General features: G+C 49.5%; 1 protein-coding gene across 1 annotated transcript; it reads left to right on the top strand.

The window, feature by feature from the left end:
• The first annotated feature begins 3,796 nt into the window (after positions 1 to 3,796).
• Positions 3,797 to 9,733, top strand: KRT9 (keratin 9). Its single transcript, XM_005910931.3, has 8 exons — positions 3,797 to 4,372; positions 6,021 to 6,103; positions 6,224 to 6,380; positions 6,659 to 6,820; positions 7,514 to 7,639; positions 7,765 to 7,988; positions 8,377 to 8,615; positions 9,714 to 9,733. The coding sequence occupies exons 1-8, from the start codon at positions 3,797 to 3,799 to the stop codon at positions 9,731 to 9,733; spliced, it is 1,587 nt and encodes a 528-aa protein (XP_005910993.2).
• Positions 9,734 to 16,148: the final 6,415 nt, after the last annotated feature.

Raw genomic sequence — 16,148 nt, 5'->3', positions numbered from 1 at the left:
GGTCCCCAGGTGCCGAGGAGTAGGACTTCATTTCTCGGCCATAGGAGCTGTCCAGCATTGCTAGCTCCTCTTTGTTTACTGGAGGCAGGGCCAGTGTGGAGAGGTTTGGCAGATGTGGGGAGCAGAGCTGCACACGGGGAGTGCTGGGCATTCATGGAGCGGCCCCTCCAGGTAAAGGCCTCACACATACCGTCTTTCTGGCCCCCGACAACTCTGCTCAGAGCAGCTTCTTATGGGGAAACTGAGGCTAAGGTCCAGGGATAGGGATGCTGGACTGGGAGGCATCTCCTTCTCTCTCCACCCCGCTGCCCTTCCAAGCCCCAGTTGGGAGGGCCAGGACTGAGAACAGAGGCAGGCTGGGGGAGAGAAGTAGGTGCTGGAGCCGATGTGCACGGATGGCCAGTTGTGGGAGGAAGGCCCTGGTCCTCTTAGCTCTCAAAGAAGAGAGGAGAGCAGGCAGGCCTCCATGCAGGCAGAGAATCTGCCAGGTAAATCCAAAAGTTAGGGGAGACTCAGGTTAGACAGGCAGTCCAGAGCGAATAAACCATCAAGTCCTCATCTTGCTGGCCCTGGGAGGGGGCTGTGGGGAGAGGGCCGGCTGTGCAGTGGTCCCCAGGGTCAGTCTCCCTGGGCTGCTGCAGTGAGAGTCTAAGGATGGGGGCCTGCTACTCTGAGTTGAACGAGAGTCAGGGCAAGTCTGGAGGACAGAAAATTGAGGTGGTGGCTGAGGGCAGGGATTGGTGAGCTTGGGACCAGGGCTGGAAAGAGGCCATTTCTTATTGAGTCAGCTGAGAAGGTATGTCCCAGCTGGGAGCGTCTGGTCAGCCAGGCTGGTCTCAGCTACGCTGATAGAGACAGGCCTGGGTCCTTAGGATCCCCCAACATGACTGGATTTGCAGAGAATGGACATGCAGGGCCCCAGAGGCACTACGCTGTCAGCTGTCCCCTTGCCTGCTCCCCTGGTTCTGCCCAAACTCTCCTCCATCCAGCTAGGTCACCTGGAACCTGAGGCTTCCATCACGGGGTGGCAGCATCAGCATGGGGATGGGGGCGGGGAGGAAGAAAGGACAATAGAAGCAGGCCTGGGATACGGCCTTCCCAGGTCTTCAGTCATTTTGCAGGTAGATGGTGGGCTCACTGGCAGAGCTTGGTGGGAGCCTGGGGAAAGGTTGACAGCCAACACTCTCACCACCAAGCTTAGTCTAAGAGTTTCCCAGGTGTCAGGCATTCACAAAATGCCTTCAATACTTTTTGTATTATCTGTTTAAACTTTTATTTAACATATTTAGTCCTAGTCATTTATTTAGTACATTTTGGTGCATCAAAGCTCACCTTTCATTTCAACAAAGATATATTATGAAGGAATGGGCTTCCCTGGTGGCTCAGATGGTAAGGGATCTACCTGCAATGCAGGAGACCTGGGCTTGATCCCTGGTCAGGAAGATGCCCTGGAGAAGGGCATGGCTGCCCACTCCAGTACTCTTGCCTGGAGAATTACATGGATAGAGGAGCCTGGCGGGCTATGGTCCCTAGGGTTGTAAAGAGTCAGACATGACTGAAGCGACTTAGCCTGCATGCATATTATGAAGGAAAGTCTGTATTACTGCCAAAAAATGAAAATCAGAGTCACTTATCAAGGAGATGCTACAAATAAATACTTAATGTCTAGCTAGATACTGTTGCTTCCTAAAAGTTCTGGGTCTAAGGCTGGCTTTGGTTTTGTTAAACAGCGTGCTTGTCAAGAGGGGAAGGATATTGAAGAGGGCTTAGGGTCTGAGGTTTTCTCCTTGACTGAGCAAAAGTTTGGAAAATGGAGAAAGGAAATCTTTTTTTTTTTTTCCAGCAAATGATTTACTATTATTCAACACAGCCTCCATGCATTACCTAAAAGCATTTCAGGGAACACTGGTTGTTTATGAAAGCCTTTTTAGCTGCAGCGCAGAGGTCATTGTCTCTTCTAGAGGTCATTGTTGATGACGCTAGCCTCTCCTTACCTTTAGCTCTTCTTTAGGCTCTTAGCGTCTCCTACCTGGAGCTGGTTATCTTCCCTTCATTCAATTTGTTGGGATCCTACTTGGGCCAGACCTGGTGCTAGGCACAGGATCAAGTTCAAGATAAGCAGCAGAGGCATAGAGGAGTTTATATTATCCATGTGGGGTGGGGATGGGGGGAGCACAGAGATACATTGTGGAAACTGTAATGGAGCAAAGTGCAAACCGGAGAGAGAGAACCCAGGAAGGCTTCACAGAGGAGAGGGCACACAGATGGGTCACCAAAGACGAGCAGGAGTTTTCTGGGTGGAAAAGACAGGGAGGAACACCTCAGCTGGAGGGATCTGCAAGCTGAGCATTCTCCAAAGCATGCAGGGTGTGTGGGAGCATTGTATAGTTTAGTTAGGAGTCCTGGGGAAGCAGGAGAGATGGGGTGAGAATGAAAGATCAGGACGAGCCTTGAAAACCAGGAAGGTGAACACTATCTTGGGGGTGAAGGGAGGTCAGTGATGGTCAGACAGGGGTTGGAAAGTCCACTCTGCTTCTTGTGTGGAGAAGGAGTCAGAAGGTTTGAGAAGAGCCAGGAGTTGGTGGCAAAGGTCCAGGTGGGGTCGGAGTGGATAGGGACTTGGGGGCGCTGAATGAGAAGAGGCAGTCTATCATTTTTAGGCCTGTGTCTCTTAATAGGAGATGGGCTGACTATTAATATCATCATTTTATAGAAGAGGGAATGGAGACACAGAGTAGTCAAGTAACTTTCCTGAGTCACACAGCTAGTGAGCGCAGAGCTGGGGTTGAGCTCAGATAGTCTGGTCCCAGAGCCTGCCGCCTTCTCTCCTACTCTCTTCTGTCTGGCCTTGCTGACCAGAATATGCTCTGACTTTCTGCCAGGGGCAGGGCCTTGTACATTCCAGGAGGGCAGGATAAGTCCCACATCTCAGTATCCTTCCCAGGGCTCAGTACAGGCTAGACACCCATACTGGTCAATTTCCTATCCATTGCTGGCCCTGCTAAAGGACTAGGACACTCAAGCCACTTGCCTTCTTGCTCGAAGGTCAGGTTGTATTAGCACTGCTTAGTTAATTTAGTCCGTTCTCCCACGTCCTTTGTGTGAGCTCTGCTCACCACTTCCAAGTGCTGGGGGGCACACTGCCTGTCACTGTCTCAGTGTTTCCGCCATGCCACTCATCTCTTCCATCAGACTGGAGACCTTGAGAGCAAGGACTGGGCTCCCCATCAACTTGGGGCTCCTTGAAGCCTGGGACTTTCTAGCCACACAGGTAGCTCCCCCATCCTCTATGATAACTCCTTGGTACCCCGGCACCAGCTCACCCACAGTGGGCACCAAGTGGAAGCAGGGAGAGGTGCAGACTGTGATGATCATCAATAGCGGAGGTGACTGTTCTGGGGATTTCTATCACAGAGGGACTAAGTCTCAGAACTGCTGTTAGGCAGGGGAGATCAAACTCTTGGATCTAGGTCACCCCCTTGGCAGCAGAACTGATTTATGGTGCCCTGGACATCCTAACGTCATCAAATTACCCCACACAATGGAGAGAGGCTGGGCTGCCTTCAGGCAGTCACCAAAGGACGCTGAGCCTGGGGTGGCTTGGGGCAGCCCGGCCACCTCCCGAATCCCGGACCTCCTTTAGAGTCTGTCTGGGGGCGACTGGGGCGGACAGCGGGCACACCCAGGCGTGCCACCATCCACTGGAGGTATAAGTAGGCAGCCTCTGTGACAGCTCTGCATCCTGGCTCCAGAGCCCATAGCACTGCTACGACTGCTTTCATCCTTGGGCAGCGCCATGAGTTGCAGACAGTTCTCTTCGTCCAGCAGGAGCCACAGGAGTGGCGGAGGCGGTGGGGGTTGTGGGGGCAGCTTCAAAAGCTCAAGCCGCTTCAGCTCTTTGGGAGCTGGAGGAGGAGGGAGCCGATTCAGCTCTACCAGCAGCTATGTCATGGGGAGCTCCGGGGCCTGTGGGAGGGGAGGCAGTGGTAGCCTCAGCTCCAGTTATGGCAGAGGGTCTGGGGGCGGTTTTAGCGTTGGGAGTTTTACTGGAGGCCTTGGGGGTTGCATTGGTGGTGCTGTTGGAGGCTCTGTGGGGCTTTGGGGCTTTGGGGGTGGCATTGGCAGTGCTGTTGGAGGCTTTGGGGGTGCTGTTGGAGGCGGAGACGCTGGCATCCTGCCTGCTGATGAGAAGACCACCATGCAGGATCTTAACAGCCGGCTGGCCTCCTACTTGGATAAGGTGCAGAAACTAGAGAAGGAAAATACTGACCTGGAGACTAAGATCCGGGACTGGTATGACAGGCAGGGGCCCAAGAATGTCAAGAAGGATTACTCTTGCTATTATGACACCATCGAAGATCTGAAGAACCAGGTAGGCCAGGGAAACTCAAAACTCTGTCTGTCTGTCTCTCACACCTATATGTACACTCATTCACTCACATGTTTTATTTCCCTTGCGAAGGCAAGATGCTGGACTCTAACTTAGATGATAGCCAGAGAATCCATCTTTTGCAAATTTTAACTTCAAAAAGAATTTTTTAATTGAGATACAGCTGATTTACAATGTTGTGTTAATTACTGCTCTATGGCAAAGGGATTCAGTTATATATACATATATACATTCCTTTTTAAAATATTCTTTTCCTTCATGGTTTATCATAGGCTATTGAATATAGTTTGTGCTACCCAGTAAGACCTTTTTGTTTATCCTTTCTATATATAAAAGCTTACATCTGCTAACCCCAGCCTCCCACTCCATCCCTCCCTCATCCCCCTCCCCCCTTGGCAACCACTGGGTCTGTCTTCTATGTCTGTGATCCTGTTTCTGTTTCATAGTATTGTATTTTAGACTCCATGGAAACTTGAACTTTTATCAGAAACAGTTCTTGGCCTGGCTCATGTGGGGCAAGCAGAGGTAGCATGGAGGGAGCATAGCAACGGGGCAACTTGTTCCTGGATCTGCCGCCAATTCACTGTGTGACCTTGGGAAGCCTGATGCCCTCTCTAGGCCTATTCTCCTATCCATTTAATAAAGACAGTGGGAAGACTAGCTCTCAGGCACCTGTTGGTTTAAAATTTCTGTAATATTGGGGAAAACAAAAGAGATGAATGCTGCTATCCAACACAGGCGGGCGTATGGCGCATGAGAGAGGGCCATCTGTGCCTGTCTCTTCTCTCAGCCTCTGAGAGTTCAGAGCTTTCTAGTAAAGAAAACTAGACATCTTTTCTCCCCCTTCTTACTTTTTCTGGGCTCTTCTAGGGACCTGTCTTGATTTTTCCAGTTTGCTTGGACCCAGATATGCATTCTAGCTGGTCAAAGCATGGAGAGGTTTTAGAACCTAGGGGTAGACATCATCTATCTATCCATTGATCCATCTATCCACCCATCCATTCATCCAGCCAGCCACATGTCTGTCTATCCACTCAACTTAGAGGTTGAGTACTCTCAGTGTTGCTCTGGGCAAGCATAGTAATGTCTCAGGCGTGGTCTCTGCCCTTGAGGAGCTCATAATCTAGCTAATTTGCTGTTCCCACCTGTTTCCCTTGCCTTCACACCTTCTGATGAACAGCCTCTGGATATCTTGTTTATTCTATCCCAAACCTCTTCCTCAGTCATCCTTCAGAGATCACTTCAATTGCCACCTCCTCCCTGAAGCCTTTCTTAATCTCCTGTAACCATAAATCAGCTGTCTTTTCCTTGAACTCTTCTAGGATATTCTGGTCTTGGCAGTCAACCAAGCTCCTTGAGGAGCTGTATCTCATTGATCTCTAACTTACACAGTGTCCTTTGTAGTAGATATTAAAATATTTGTTAAATGAATGAATGAAGGCTACACTGAACATCCTTGCTGAAGTCTGTGAGGGGTCTGCGCCACATACCGGCTTTGGAAGCCCCTCCTGCCTCTTGAGCATCTTCCTGGATGAGCTCCTCATCTCCTGTGGCTTTGCCTAGGCTTTTGCCTCCCAGAAGAGGGTCATAGCAGGGGTGCCTAGGTTCTGTGCCATCTCCTCTTTTTTAGATTGTGCAGATCACGGTGGAAAACAACAAGATTTTAGTGGACATTGACAACAGTCGCATGACCATGGATGACTTCAGGGTGAAGTGAGTCCTACTTGTCCTCCTTCTCCTGTCGTCCATCCTTCCTCCAGCCCCTAGTGCTCTGGAGGTCCCTGTGGGGGCTGGTGACCTCTGGCTCATGCCCTGTCCCTGACTGGTCTGCAGGTTTGAGATGGAGCAGAGCCTGCGACAAGCAGTGGAGGCTGACATCAATGGTCTGCGAAAGGTGCTGGATGATCTAACCATGCAGAAGTCTGACCTGGAGATGCAGTGTGAATCTCTGCAGGAGGAGCTGGTGGCCCTCAAGAAGAATCATGAGGAAGTAGGGTCTTGGCTACTTGTGGCTTGTTGGGGAGAGGGAGGAATAGAAGTTCAGGGATAATCGGGGATGGATAGGAGCTTTGGGCCATTGCATGGAAGACACCCGCTCCGTTACTCTCGAGGAGGACATGCATGCCCAACCTATGGTGGTGGTTAGGCTTTGACTTCTCAACTGTGTCCCATCCCATTGTTTGCACCCCAGGAGGAGCAGGAGAGGGCTAAAAGGTGATGGAGAGGATCCCATCCCGCCCTGGCCTCATATCCCCTTCTTCCCGGTAGGAGATGAGCCAGTTGTGTGGGCAGAGCACCGGGGATGTCAATGTGGAGATGAATGCTACCCCTGGCGTGGATCTCACTAAGATCCTCAATGAAATGCGCGAGGACTATGAGAAGCTCAGTGCTAAGAACCGAAGCGACATTGAGCAGCAATACGAGACTCAGGTGAGCAGAGCGGGACACTGATTCAACCTTCTCTCCCTCCGTCTACATGTCCTTTCCACCCACCCCTCCATCTCTGAGTCTACTTGCGCTTCTCAGTCATCCTCCTTCCCATGCATTTACTGCCCACAAGTGTAATCATCAAGTAATTTCCCAGTGCCAGGTTTCATGTGAAGTGCTGATGTCACAGAGATGAGCCACAGAGGATCACTGCCCTGGAGAAGTTCAGAGTTTATTACATGTGTGCACAAAGGGAGAGCATGAAGAGCTTACATAAGGCTGTGTGTTTCAGGCTCTAGTGGAGGTACCCAGTGTGCCCCTAGCACTACACTGAGCTCCCGATGACTCCCTTCCTCCTGGGTCTCCAGTACCTAGTGTAGAGGGTGACACATGAGGACATGATTTGTAGTGTGTATATGTGTATGCATGTGTTTGGGTGGCATTTTGAAATGAAGTTAAAAATTGATTTAAGGGCAAAGTGTGAAGAGTCTTAAAGCCTGCTGAGACATACTGACAGAGAAACTGAGAAACAGAGAATTGAGAGAAACTGACAACGTGGCTGGCTGGAGGGACCCAGAACTCAAGATGACTTGTTTTTGGCTTTGGCTCAGTCTTGGTCCTGGAGGTGAAGGTGCTGACCAGTGGGGAAGAACCTTCCCCATTCGGTGAGCTGCTGAATGAGCTTTTGTGTTTCAGATGAGACAGATTGAGCAAGAAGTGATGACCTGTAGCCAGGAGGTGGAGTCCAGCAACAAGGAGGTGACCAAGCTTCGGCACACCGTCCAAGAGTTGGAGATCGAGCTGCAGTCTCAGTTCAGCATGGTTGGTAGCCAGGCTCTGGATCCTCTGCCTGGGTGGGGCACAGGAAGCTGCATATGATCCCCAGGGACAGGAAGGGGAGTCCAGCTATGAGGTAGCATCCTTCTCAGTGGCTTCTCTGCCCCTAGAAATCAGCCCTGGAAAAGTCCTTGGAAGACACGGAGAACCGCTACTCTGGCCAATTGCAGCAGATCCAGGGTCAGATCAGTATCCTGGAGGGCCAGCTCACTGACATTCGGGCAGAGATTGAGTGCCAGAATCAGGAATACAGCCTTCTACTCAGCACCAAGATGCGGCTGGAGCAGGAAATCAAGACCTACTGCAGCCTCCTTGAGGGTGGCCAGGAGGATTTGTATGTATCCTGGGCTTTTGTGGCACTCCTAGGAAGTTCTAAACCCCTGATGCTACTTCTGTTCTTCTGGATACAGCAGTTGGGAAAGTTCCTGTACACAAGAGTCTGATGGGCTGAGGATTTCTTCATCCCAAGGGGGGAACCTCAGGGCCTTTGGGCTTTGAGAAAGGAGGATGGTAACAATGAGAGAAGGGACCGCTCCCTGCTCTAGGGAGAGGAAGTCCCTCCCTTCCCAGCTGTGCTGCCAGCCCAGCCTCTGTCCTCTGCCTTGCTGGAGGAAGACTTAGGAAGACTCAATTTAGGTCTTCTCTCCAGGTTCATCCTTGTGTATATATATATATATATATGGGGTCACCTGTTTTATCTCTGTGCTTTCTTTGCTTCTCAGTGAATCTCATGGAGGTGGACAGACAGGCTTTGGAAACAGCAAAAGAAGTGGAGGTGGAAGCAGTTATGGAAGAGGATCCAGGGGAGGAAGTGGAGGCAGTTGTGGAGGAGGAAGTGGGGGCAGCTCTGGTGGAGGAAGTAGCTCTGGAGGAGGAAGTGGTGGCAGCTGTGAAGAAGGAAGTGGAAGGACATCCCAGTCCCAGTCCTACTCCTCAAAATCCAGTGGCTGTGACACACAAGGTAGGGACAGCTCTAAGGTTGTGGGGTGGGGGAGGCATAGGTGTCAGCTGTCAAGGTACCACCCTTTTTAAATATCTTTGAGCCTCTCTAGGGAATACATATTCTAAACAGAGTGAGGCTTTAGGGAGATCTCCAGTGAGTGCCATAGACTTGCCCTTGTTTCTGATCTGATCATTATTTTGGACAGAGTCTTAAGTGAGGCTGGGATCACATCTACATGAGACTTGAGTCTCAATAGCCTAGGAGATGAGTTGGAGGTGGAGTATTATTTTGTCTATTTCTCTCCACACCCTATGTGGAGGGTATTGTTATTATCCCCATTTTAGAGATAAGGAAAATGAGGTTCCTTATCTCTTGCTCAAGGTCAAACAACTCATAAATGAGAGATCAGCTCTGTGGGGCTCCACAGCCAGTACTTTTCATCATCATGAGGATGGGGACACCTGGGTCAGCAACAGTTCAGGCAGAAAAGAGTCTCAAGTGTTGTAGTCAGTGGCTGGGTTGTACAAGCCAGTTATATGATGACACTGTCCAAAGGAGCATGTATCAAAGATAATAGTCTAAGTGCAAGAAAGAGTCAAACAGATGAAGTGGTCTCTAGGTCAGAGAGATTCCCCTTGTACATGTTGAATCTTGTAAAACAAAAATCTAGTATGAAATTGTAGCAAAAGGCTGGGTAACATGACTGGCAATGCTCAGCTCAGAGGTACCTGGGAGCCGCCCTTCTCTGGAGGGTGGTTTTGTGTGTTGGGTGGCACTGCAGGGCCATGGATGTGCATCTACGGGCAGAGGCTGGGGCCATCTTCCCCTCAACATGCAAGAGATCTACTAACAAAAACTGCTGGACGGAGGACGGGGCTGCCTCCTGAGCCACCATCCTCAGAAATGGGAGAGCACCCGCCAGCTGTTACAGCAGAGCTTTGGGAACCGGATGGGGGCCACTAGGACTGGAGGATCCCTCCATGTCAGGATTCTCCAGCTCTTTGAGCTCCAGTCTCTTTGCTCCCCATTTGCCTGTTTTCCTCCAAGTCCCAGTCTCTCTGTCTCTTGTTTTAAGTCCTCTCTTCTCACTCTCACCACTCTTCTGTCTCTCCACAGGCCACCGAACACGATACTAGAGCCCCTGCAAACTTTCCTGGCCCCACTCCCGCTGGACATCCCCCAGATGGGCAGACTCTGGATAAAGCCTGCTCATTGCATTGTAACACTGGGAACAGCTGGAAACAAGCCCCAAGACCCATTTGGGATGGGGCTCACTGGGCATGTGTGCCTCTGGCTGTCCATTGGCTCCCTCCTCTGGGAGGGTTGGGGAGACCTCTCTCTCTCTGTCTGGTTTGGGGATGACCCCATTCCCTGCCTTATCTCAATTTCCCAATAAAGCTTTCCTGTTGCAAATAAAACCTGGACTTTGACTCATTTGTTCCTTGGGATTGATAAGGGGCAGAAAGGAGGTGAAGGGAGAATCAAAGGAATCCACCTGTAGAGTATTGGTTAGCTTTTCTATCAGCTACCTTCTACTTGCAACAAAGCAATCCGTAATTTGGTGGCTTAAAATCACGATCATTTACTCAGCCCGTGCTTTCACAGTTGACAGTTTGGACTGGGGAATTCTGTTTTCCTTTAAGCATCTGGGGTCAGCCCCAAGTCAGCTAGGCAGCTCTGCCTCTGGGGCTTGGCTGCATGCTGGTTGGGAGTGAAAGGGTCACATGACTCTCTTCTTCCAGCCAGTTGGCTCAAGCAAGTGTTCCAAGGGAATGCACAGAGATACACGTGCAAGGCCTCTTGAGGCTTAGGCTCTGAGTGGTCACTTAGGCTGTTGGCCAAAGCAAGTCACAGATTCAAAAGCAGGGGAAATAGACTCCTCTTGATGAGAGAAGCTGGAAAATCACATGGCAAGAGTATGGGTAGAGGGAGGGCAATAGTGGGCCAGTTTTTAAAAATGTTTATTAATTAATTTTTTTGGCCACACCGGGTCTTAATGGTGGCATGCAGGATTTTCAATCTTCATTGTGGCATGCAGGATCTTTAGTTGCAGCATGTGGGGTCTAGCTCTCTGACCAGGGATCGAAACTGCTTTGGGAACACAGAATCTTACCCACTGGACTACCAAGGAAGTCCCTGGGGCAAGTTTTTGCAAACCATCTGCCACAGTCTCTCAGCAGATCATAAGTTAGTTACAGAGGGAAACAAGACAAAAATGAGGTGGGTTTTGCTTCAGAAGATTTCACAGATGGTGAAACATAAAGGCACAGATCAAGTGCTCTAAGGCAAGGTGAGGACTATTCCATAAGACAGCAGCTGGCAATGTTCTCCAAGGGTTCTGACTAGGGACAGACAGACCCCTCAGCCTGTGTTTCGGATGCTATAGCTGTGTATCAAACCTCCCTGAAGCTTAGAGCCTTAAAAGAACAATGTTGATTTGGGACTTGGTGGGAACAGCATACTTCTGCTTTGCTAGGTATTATCCTGGCTCACAGGTTTGGGCTAGAAGCATCTGAAGTCTTGCTCACTCATGTTTGGCCCCTGAGCTGAAAAGACTCAAACCTGGGGGCTGGCCCTGCAGAGGCTCCTTGACATCTCTGTATGGAGACTCCTAGTGTGATCCCTGGAGCAGAGCAGCCTCAGAGGAGACAGACTTCTTATGCACTGGCTCGGGGCTCCCAAGATATATGTCCTAAACAAGAAAGAACCAGGAAGAAGCTGTTTTGCTTCATTGCCTAGACTGGGCTTCCCAGGCGGTGCTATTTGTAAAGAATCCATGCAGGAGATGCAAGAGATGAGGGTTCGAAACTGGCTTGGGAAGATCCTCTGGAATAGGAAATGGCTACCCTCTCCAGTATCTTGCCTGGAACATTCCATGGACAGAGGAGCCTGGCGGGCTATAGTCCACAGGGTGGCAAAGAGTCAGACATGACTGAGTGATGGAGCACAGCACAGAAAGGCATGCAGTGTCACTTCTGCTGTGCTCCCAGTCTTGCCTAGATTCAAGAGGACGAAGCATAGCCCTTACAGTTGGCCGAATTTAAAGATGATCCCAGTTATTCAACCAACAATTCAAACCTAAGGGCTGCTGGGAAGGGATTTTGGAGAAGTCTCTACTGTTTGGGCCTTAAGATAGAGAGATTAGACACTGAGCTGGACATAGTCACGTGCATGCATGTGAGCTAAGTTGATTCAGTTCTGTCCGACTCTTAGCGACCCTGTGGGCTGTAGCCCACCAAACTCCTCTGTCCATGGGATTCTCCAGGTAAGAATACTGGAGTGGGTTGTCATGCTCTCCTCCAGGGGATCTTCCCAACCCAGGGATCAAATCCACATCTCCTGCATTGCAGGTAGATTCTTTACCTGCTTAGAAACCGGGGAAGCCCCAGATGTAATCACATAAGCTCTTAAAAAAGCAGAGAGTTTGGAATTCTTATCCACTGGTGGCACAGTAGATGAGAATCTGCCTGCTGATTCAGGGGACAGATTTGATTCCTGGTCTGGGAAGATTCTACATGCTGCCGAGCAACTAAGTCCATGCACCACAACTACCGAGCCTGCGCTCTGTAGCCCACGTGCTGGAACTACTGAAGCCCACACACCTAGAGCCTGTGCTCTGAAACAAGAGAAGACACCACAGTGAGAAGCCAGAGAGCCTGTGAACTCTGAAAACAAGAAACAAGAGAAGACACCACAGTGAGAAGCCCAAGCACCGCAACAATCTTTAACCTACCTTTCCCAGAATCCCTTACAGGTATGAATTGAGGTGTAATTTGAGTTTTTATGATCAGATGCTGTTCTGTAGGACATGAGTTGAGTGGAGAGAGATCTGGAGGAAGTATTTTTTTGTTGGCATAGATCTACCTGTTACGATATGGTTCTAGGGCACTTATTGTAGCAGACCAAGAGTTCCTTTGGGGGCTTATTATGTGGTATTGATTTGGGAGCCATTCCTAGAGGCTCAGTCCAGAGTCTGTGCCTCCAGGCTTTTAATGATTTTGAATCTCCAGATTTCCAAGTCTGCGGGTGCCCTTCTTTACTGATCAATGGTCTAAAGTTTACACAAGAGTCTTGACAAGACTGTGATTTCAGTTGATGCTGTGGTTTGGCAACTTGGAGAAACCAACCTTAAGGTGAACTATTAGCTACTTCAGCCTTGTAAGTACAAGAAATAAGAGATCTTTTCAGTATATTCACGGAAATCTCCAGTTTCTGATGATCCACAGAGTTCGGATCTTAGGAAACTGAGTATATTACTTTTCTATAAGTTCTCCAGTACAGTTAGAAGAAACTAGACAACCCCTGTTTTATCATTGCACACATGGGCTTCTAGAGTCCCATGTTTTAACAATAGTTGGATTTTCACTGCTTTCAGGCCTGCCTAAGCCATATAACCGTTCTGATTCTCATATCATTCATGCAACCACATTTATTGGGCAAATAGATATTAAATTCCTCATATGTGAGACACTGTTCAATGAAAAAAAGAGACAAATATTCCTTCCAACCTGGAGCTTACAATAGAGATGAGGGAGGGAAAATACTGTCATAAATAAGTTGTCATAATGTATGTTAAGATGATAAATGCAAAGAGAAGTCAGGAATGGTTTGGGGATTGGAGGGTTGTGGTAGAGTGAGGAGGGTTGCCACCTTAAATAGGGTGGCCAAGTCAGGCCCGTTGAGCAGGTGGAATGTAAGCGATGCCTTGGCAGAGTGAGGGAGGCAGTCAGGTGGGTACATGGTGGAAGATCAATCTAGGCACAGGGCTTGGGCGTGTAAAGGCCCTAAGGTTGGGAATGTGTTTCATATGTTCAAAGATGAGGAAGGAGGCCAATGCAGTTAGAGCAGAGTGAGTGAGGAAATAAATGGTAGAAGATGAGGATAGAGAGGTAAGTAAGAAGTGGCTGCATCACTTAGAGCTCTGTGGGGCCCTCTAAGGAACCTGGCTTTTATGCCCAGTGACATAGGGAGCCACCGAAGGCACAGTTGAGAGTGAAAGACTCCCAGGTGGTAGGTGACAGAGGATGGAGGGAGCCTGCATGCCCGAGTTCACTGCCTGGAGGGGGATCCTTCCCATCCCCAACCAGGAACCATCACACCAGTCCTTATATGAGCATATTACAAATTTTCATTATGTTAAGCCAGGGAGATGTTTTTAATTTAATTTTTTATTAAAAATTTTTATTGGTGGGATCTTTGTTCCCCAATCAGGGATTGAACCTGTGCCACCTGCAGTGGAAACTTGCAGTCTTAACCACTGGACCACCAGGGAAGTCCCAAGCTAGAGAGATTTTTAAGGTTGTTACAGCAGCTAGCATTGACATGGATGTCTAGCACATAGGACTTTCAGCAGAGAGACAGCCTCATCTAAGTTAAATTTTAAAAGGATCCCTTTGGTTATTGTTTAGTAAGAGGCTGAGGGACCAGGTGTAGAAACAGAGAGACTGGTTTGGAGGGAGGTAATCCTAGTGAGAGACCAAGGTACTCGGAGTGGAGATGGTCAGAGGCAGTTGGCTCTGGGGGTCATTAACAGTAATACCATCAGGATTCTTGTAGAAAGAGAGGCATCAAGGGCGTTTCTGAGTCTGTTGTCCAAAGAACTGGAGGAGGGGGATTGTCACCCACTGAGATGGGAAGGCTGTGAGTGGAGGCCGCTGGGGTGAAAGATGAGTTTGTTTTGGACATGCTGGATTTACAAGGTCTCTTAGACAATGTTATCAGCTGTATTATGTTCCCCCAAGTTCATACATGGGCTTCCCAGGTAGCTCAGCAGTAAAGAATCCGCCTACAGTGTGGGAGACACGGGTTCGATCCCTGGGTCAGGAAGATCCCCTAGTGTATGAACTGGCAACCCACTCCAGTATTCTTGCTTGGGAAATCTCATGGACAGAGGAGCCTGGTGGGCTACAGTTCATGGAGTCACAAAGAGTTGGACACGATTGAGCAACTAAAAAACAACAAGTTCATAGGTTGAAGCCTTAACCCCTAGTACTTCAGAACGTGAGTGTGTTTGGAGATAGGACCTCTGAAGACATGAGTAAGTTAAGGTGGGACCATGAGGATGGCCCTAATCCAATCAGTCTTATAAGGATTGGTGTCCTTATAAGAGGAAATTTGAACACACAGAGAGACACCAGGGTTATGCTTCCTCAGAGAAAGACTGTGTGTGGATACAGCAGGAAGGCAGCTATCTTCAAGCCAAGGAGAGAGGACTCAGGAGAAACCAAACCTGTGACACTGTTGGTGTTGCACCTTGCAACACCAAATCTGCACTTCTTCTATCCTCCAGAACTGTGAGAAAATAAATTTCTGTTGTGTACACCACCCATCCTGTGGTATTTTGTGGCAGCCCAAGCCAGCTAAGACAGGCCCCCCAAGTAGAGATTTCTTAGGTGTCTTTGGCCCACAACCACCCCTTTTTGCTAAATTCTGTATCAGTCAGTGCTTTTACCTGCAAAGATCGAAATGCTCCCGTTGAAGCCAGTTTGTTAAGGGATGTTAGGTAAGTCATAGCATCTTCAGGAAGAACTCCCAGAGAACAAGTTTTGAAGGCTGCACAGCTGGAGGAATCCCACTCCTGCCACCAATTTCAGGCACAGACATGGTGGTACGTTCCACTCGATGCTACCGCTACATCCCTGGTGTTGCTGCTTCTGGAAGCTGGATGCTTCTGTAGCCACTCCTGCCAGAGAGGAGGACCGCTGCCTTAGGACGTGAGCTCTCAGTGGCAGGCTTTTGTGACGTGTTTGGTTGGGAGATTCTGCTCATGTCATGTCTGTGCTCCATCAGTGAGGGAGGGTGGTAGGCTAATTTCTTCTACAATGAGGAGCGGGGCTTCCCAGGTGGTGCTAGTGGTAAAGAACCCACCTGCCAATGCAGGAGGCATAAGAGATGCAGGTTCGATCCTTGGTGTTAGTCGCTCAGTCGTGTCCAACTCTTTGCCACACCCCATGGACTGTAGCCCACCAGGCTCCTCTGTCCACAGAATTCAGCAAGAATACTGGAGTGGGTAGCCATTCCCTTCTCCAGGGGATCTTCCTGACCCAGGGATCCAACCTGGGTCTCCTGCATTACGGGTGGATTCTTTGCTGTGGCAAGGTGCAGACACTGATAAAAATCCCTTTCCTCCCCCCCAGCCCCAAGGAAATCTGGCCTTGAAGAGTGCATTCGGGAGACACATTCTAGATTAAATCCCTCTTAGAAAGAACGGATGCCACCTTCTTTCCAGTTAGGGTTGCTGGAAGAGAAGTTTCACCCAGTGAGACCCACGGGGTGCCTCTCAGAACGCCTGGACCTCCCCACAAATGATCTGATTCTCAGGAGAACAGCAGCACCTCCTATGTGATCTTCCCAGCAGGACAAAGAAACCGATTCTCCCTCCCCACTCCCTCTCCCCTCAATCCTTTCCTGAGCCCAGTCCAACCAGGGCCCAGAGTTCTCTACTTCCTCATTCCCTGCCCTCTATCAGAGGCTATGGGCTTCCCTGGTAGCTCAGTTGGTAAAGAATTCATCTGCAATGCAGGAGACCCTGGTTTGATTCCTGGGTCAGGA

The sequence above is a fragment of the Bos mutus genome, chromosome 19, assembly GCF_027580195.1.
Source record: "Bos mutus isolate GX-2022 chromosome 19, NWIPB_WYAK_1.1, whole genome shotgun sequence".
NCBI classification, from domain to species: Eukaryota; Metazoa; Chordata; class Mammalia; order Artiodactyla; family Bovidae; genus Bos; species Bos mutus.
This window is presented reverse-complemented; position numbering and strand designations above follow the sequence as displayed.

Coding starts and splice junctions, on each gene's coding strand:
- KRT9 (XM_005910931.3), top strand. CDS start 3,797: ATGAGTTGCAGACAGTTCTCTTCGTCCAGCAGGAGCCACAGGAGTGGC. Junction 6,381..6,658: donor TCAAGAAGAATCATGAGGAA/GTAGGGTCTTGG, acceptor TCTTCCCGGTAG/GAGATGAGCCAGTTGTGTGG. Junction 7,989..8,376: donor GAGGGTGGCCAGGAGGATTT/GTATGTATCCTG, acceptor TTTGCTTCTCAG/TGAATCTCATGGAGGTGGAC.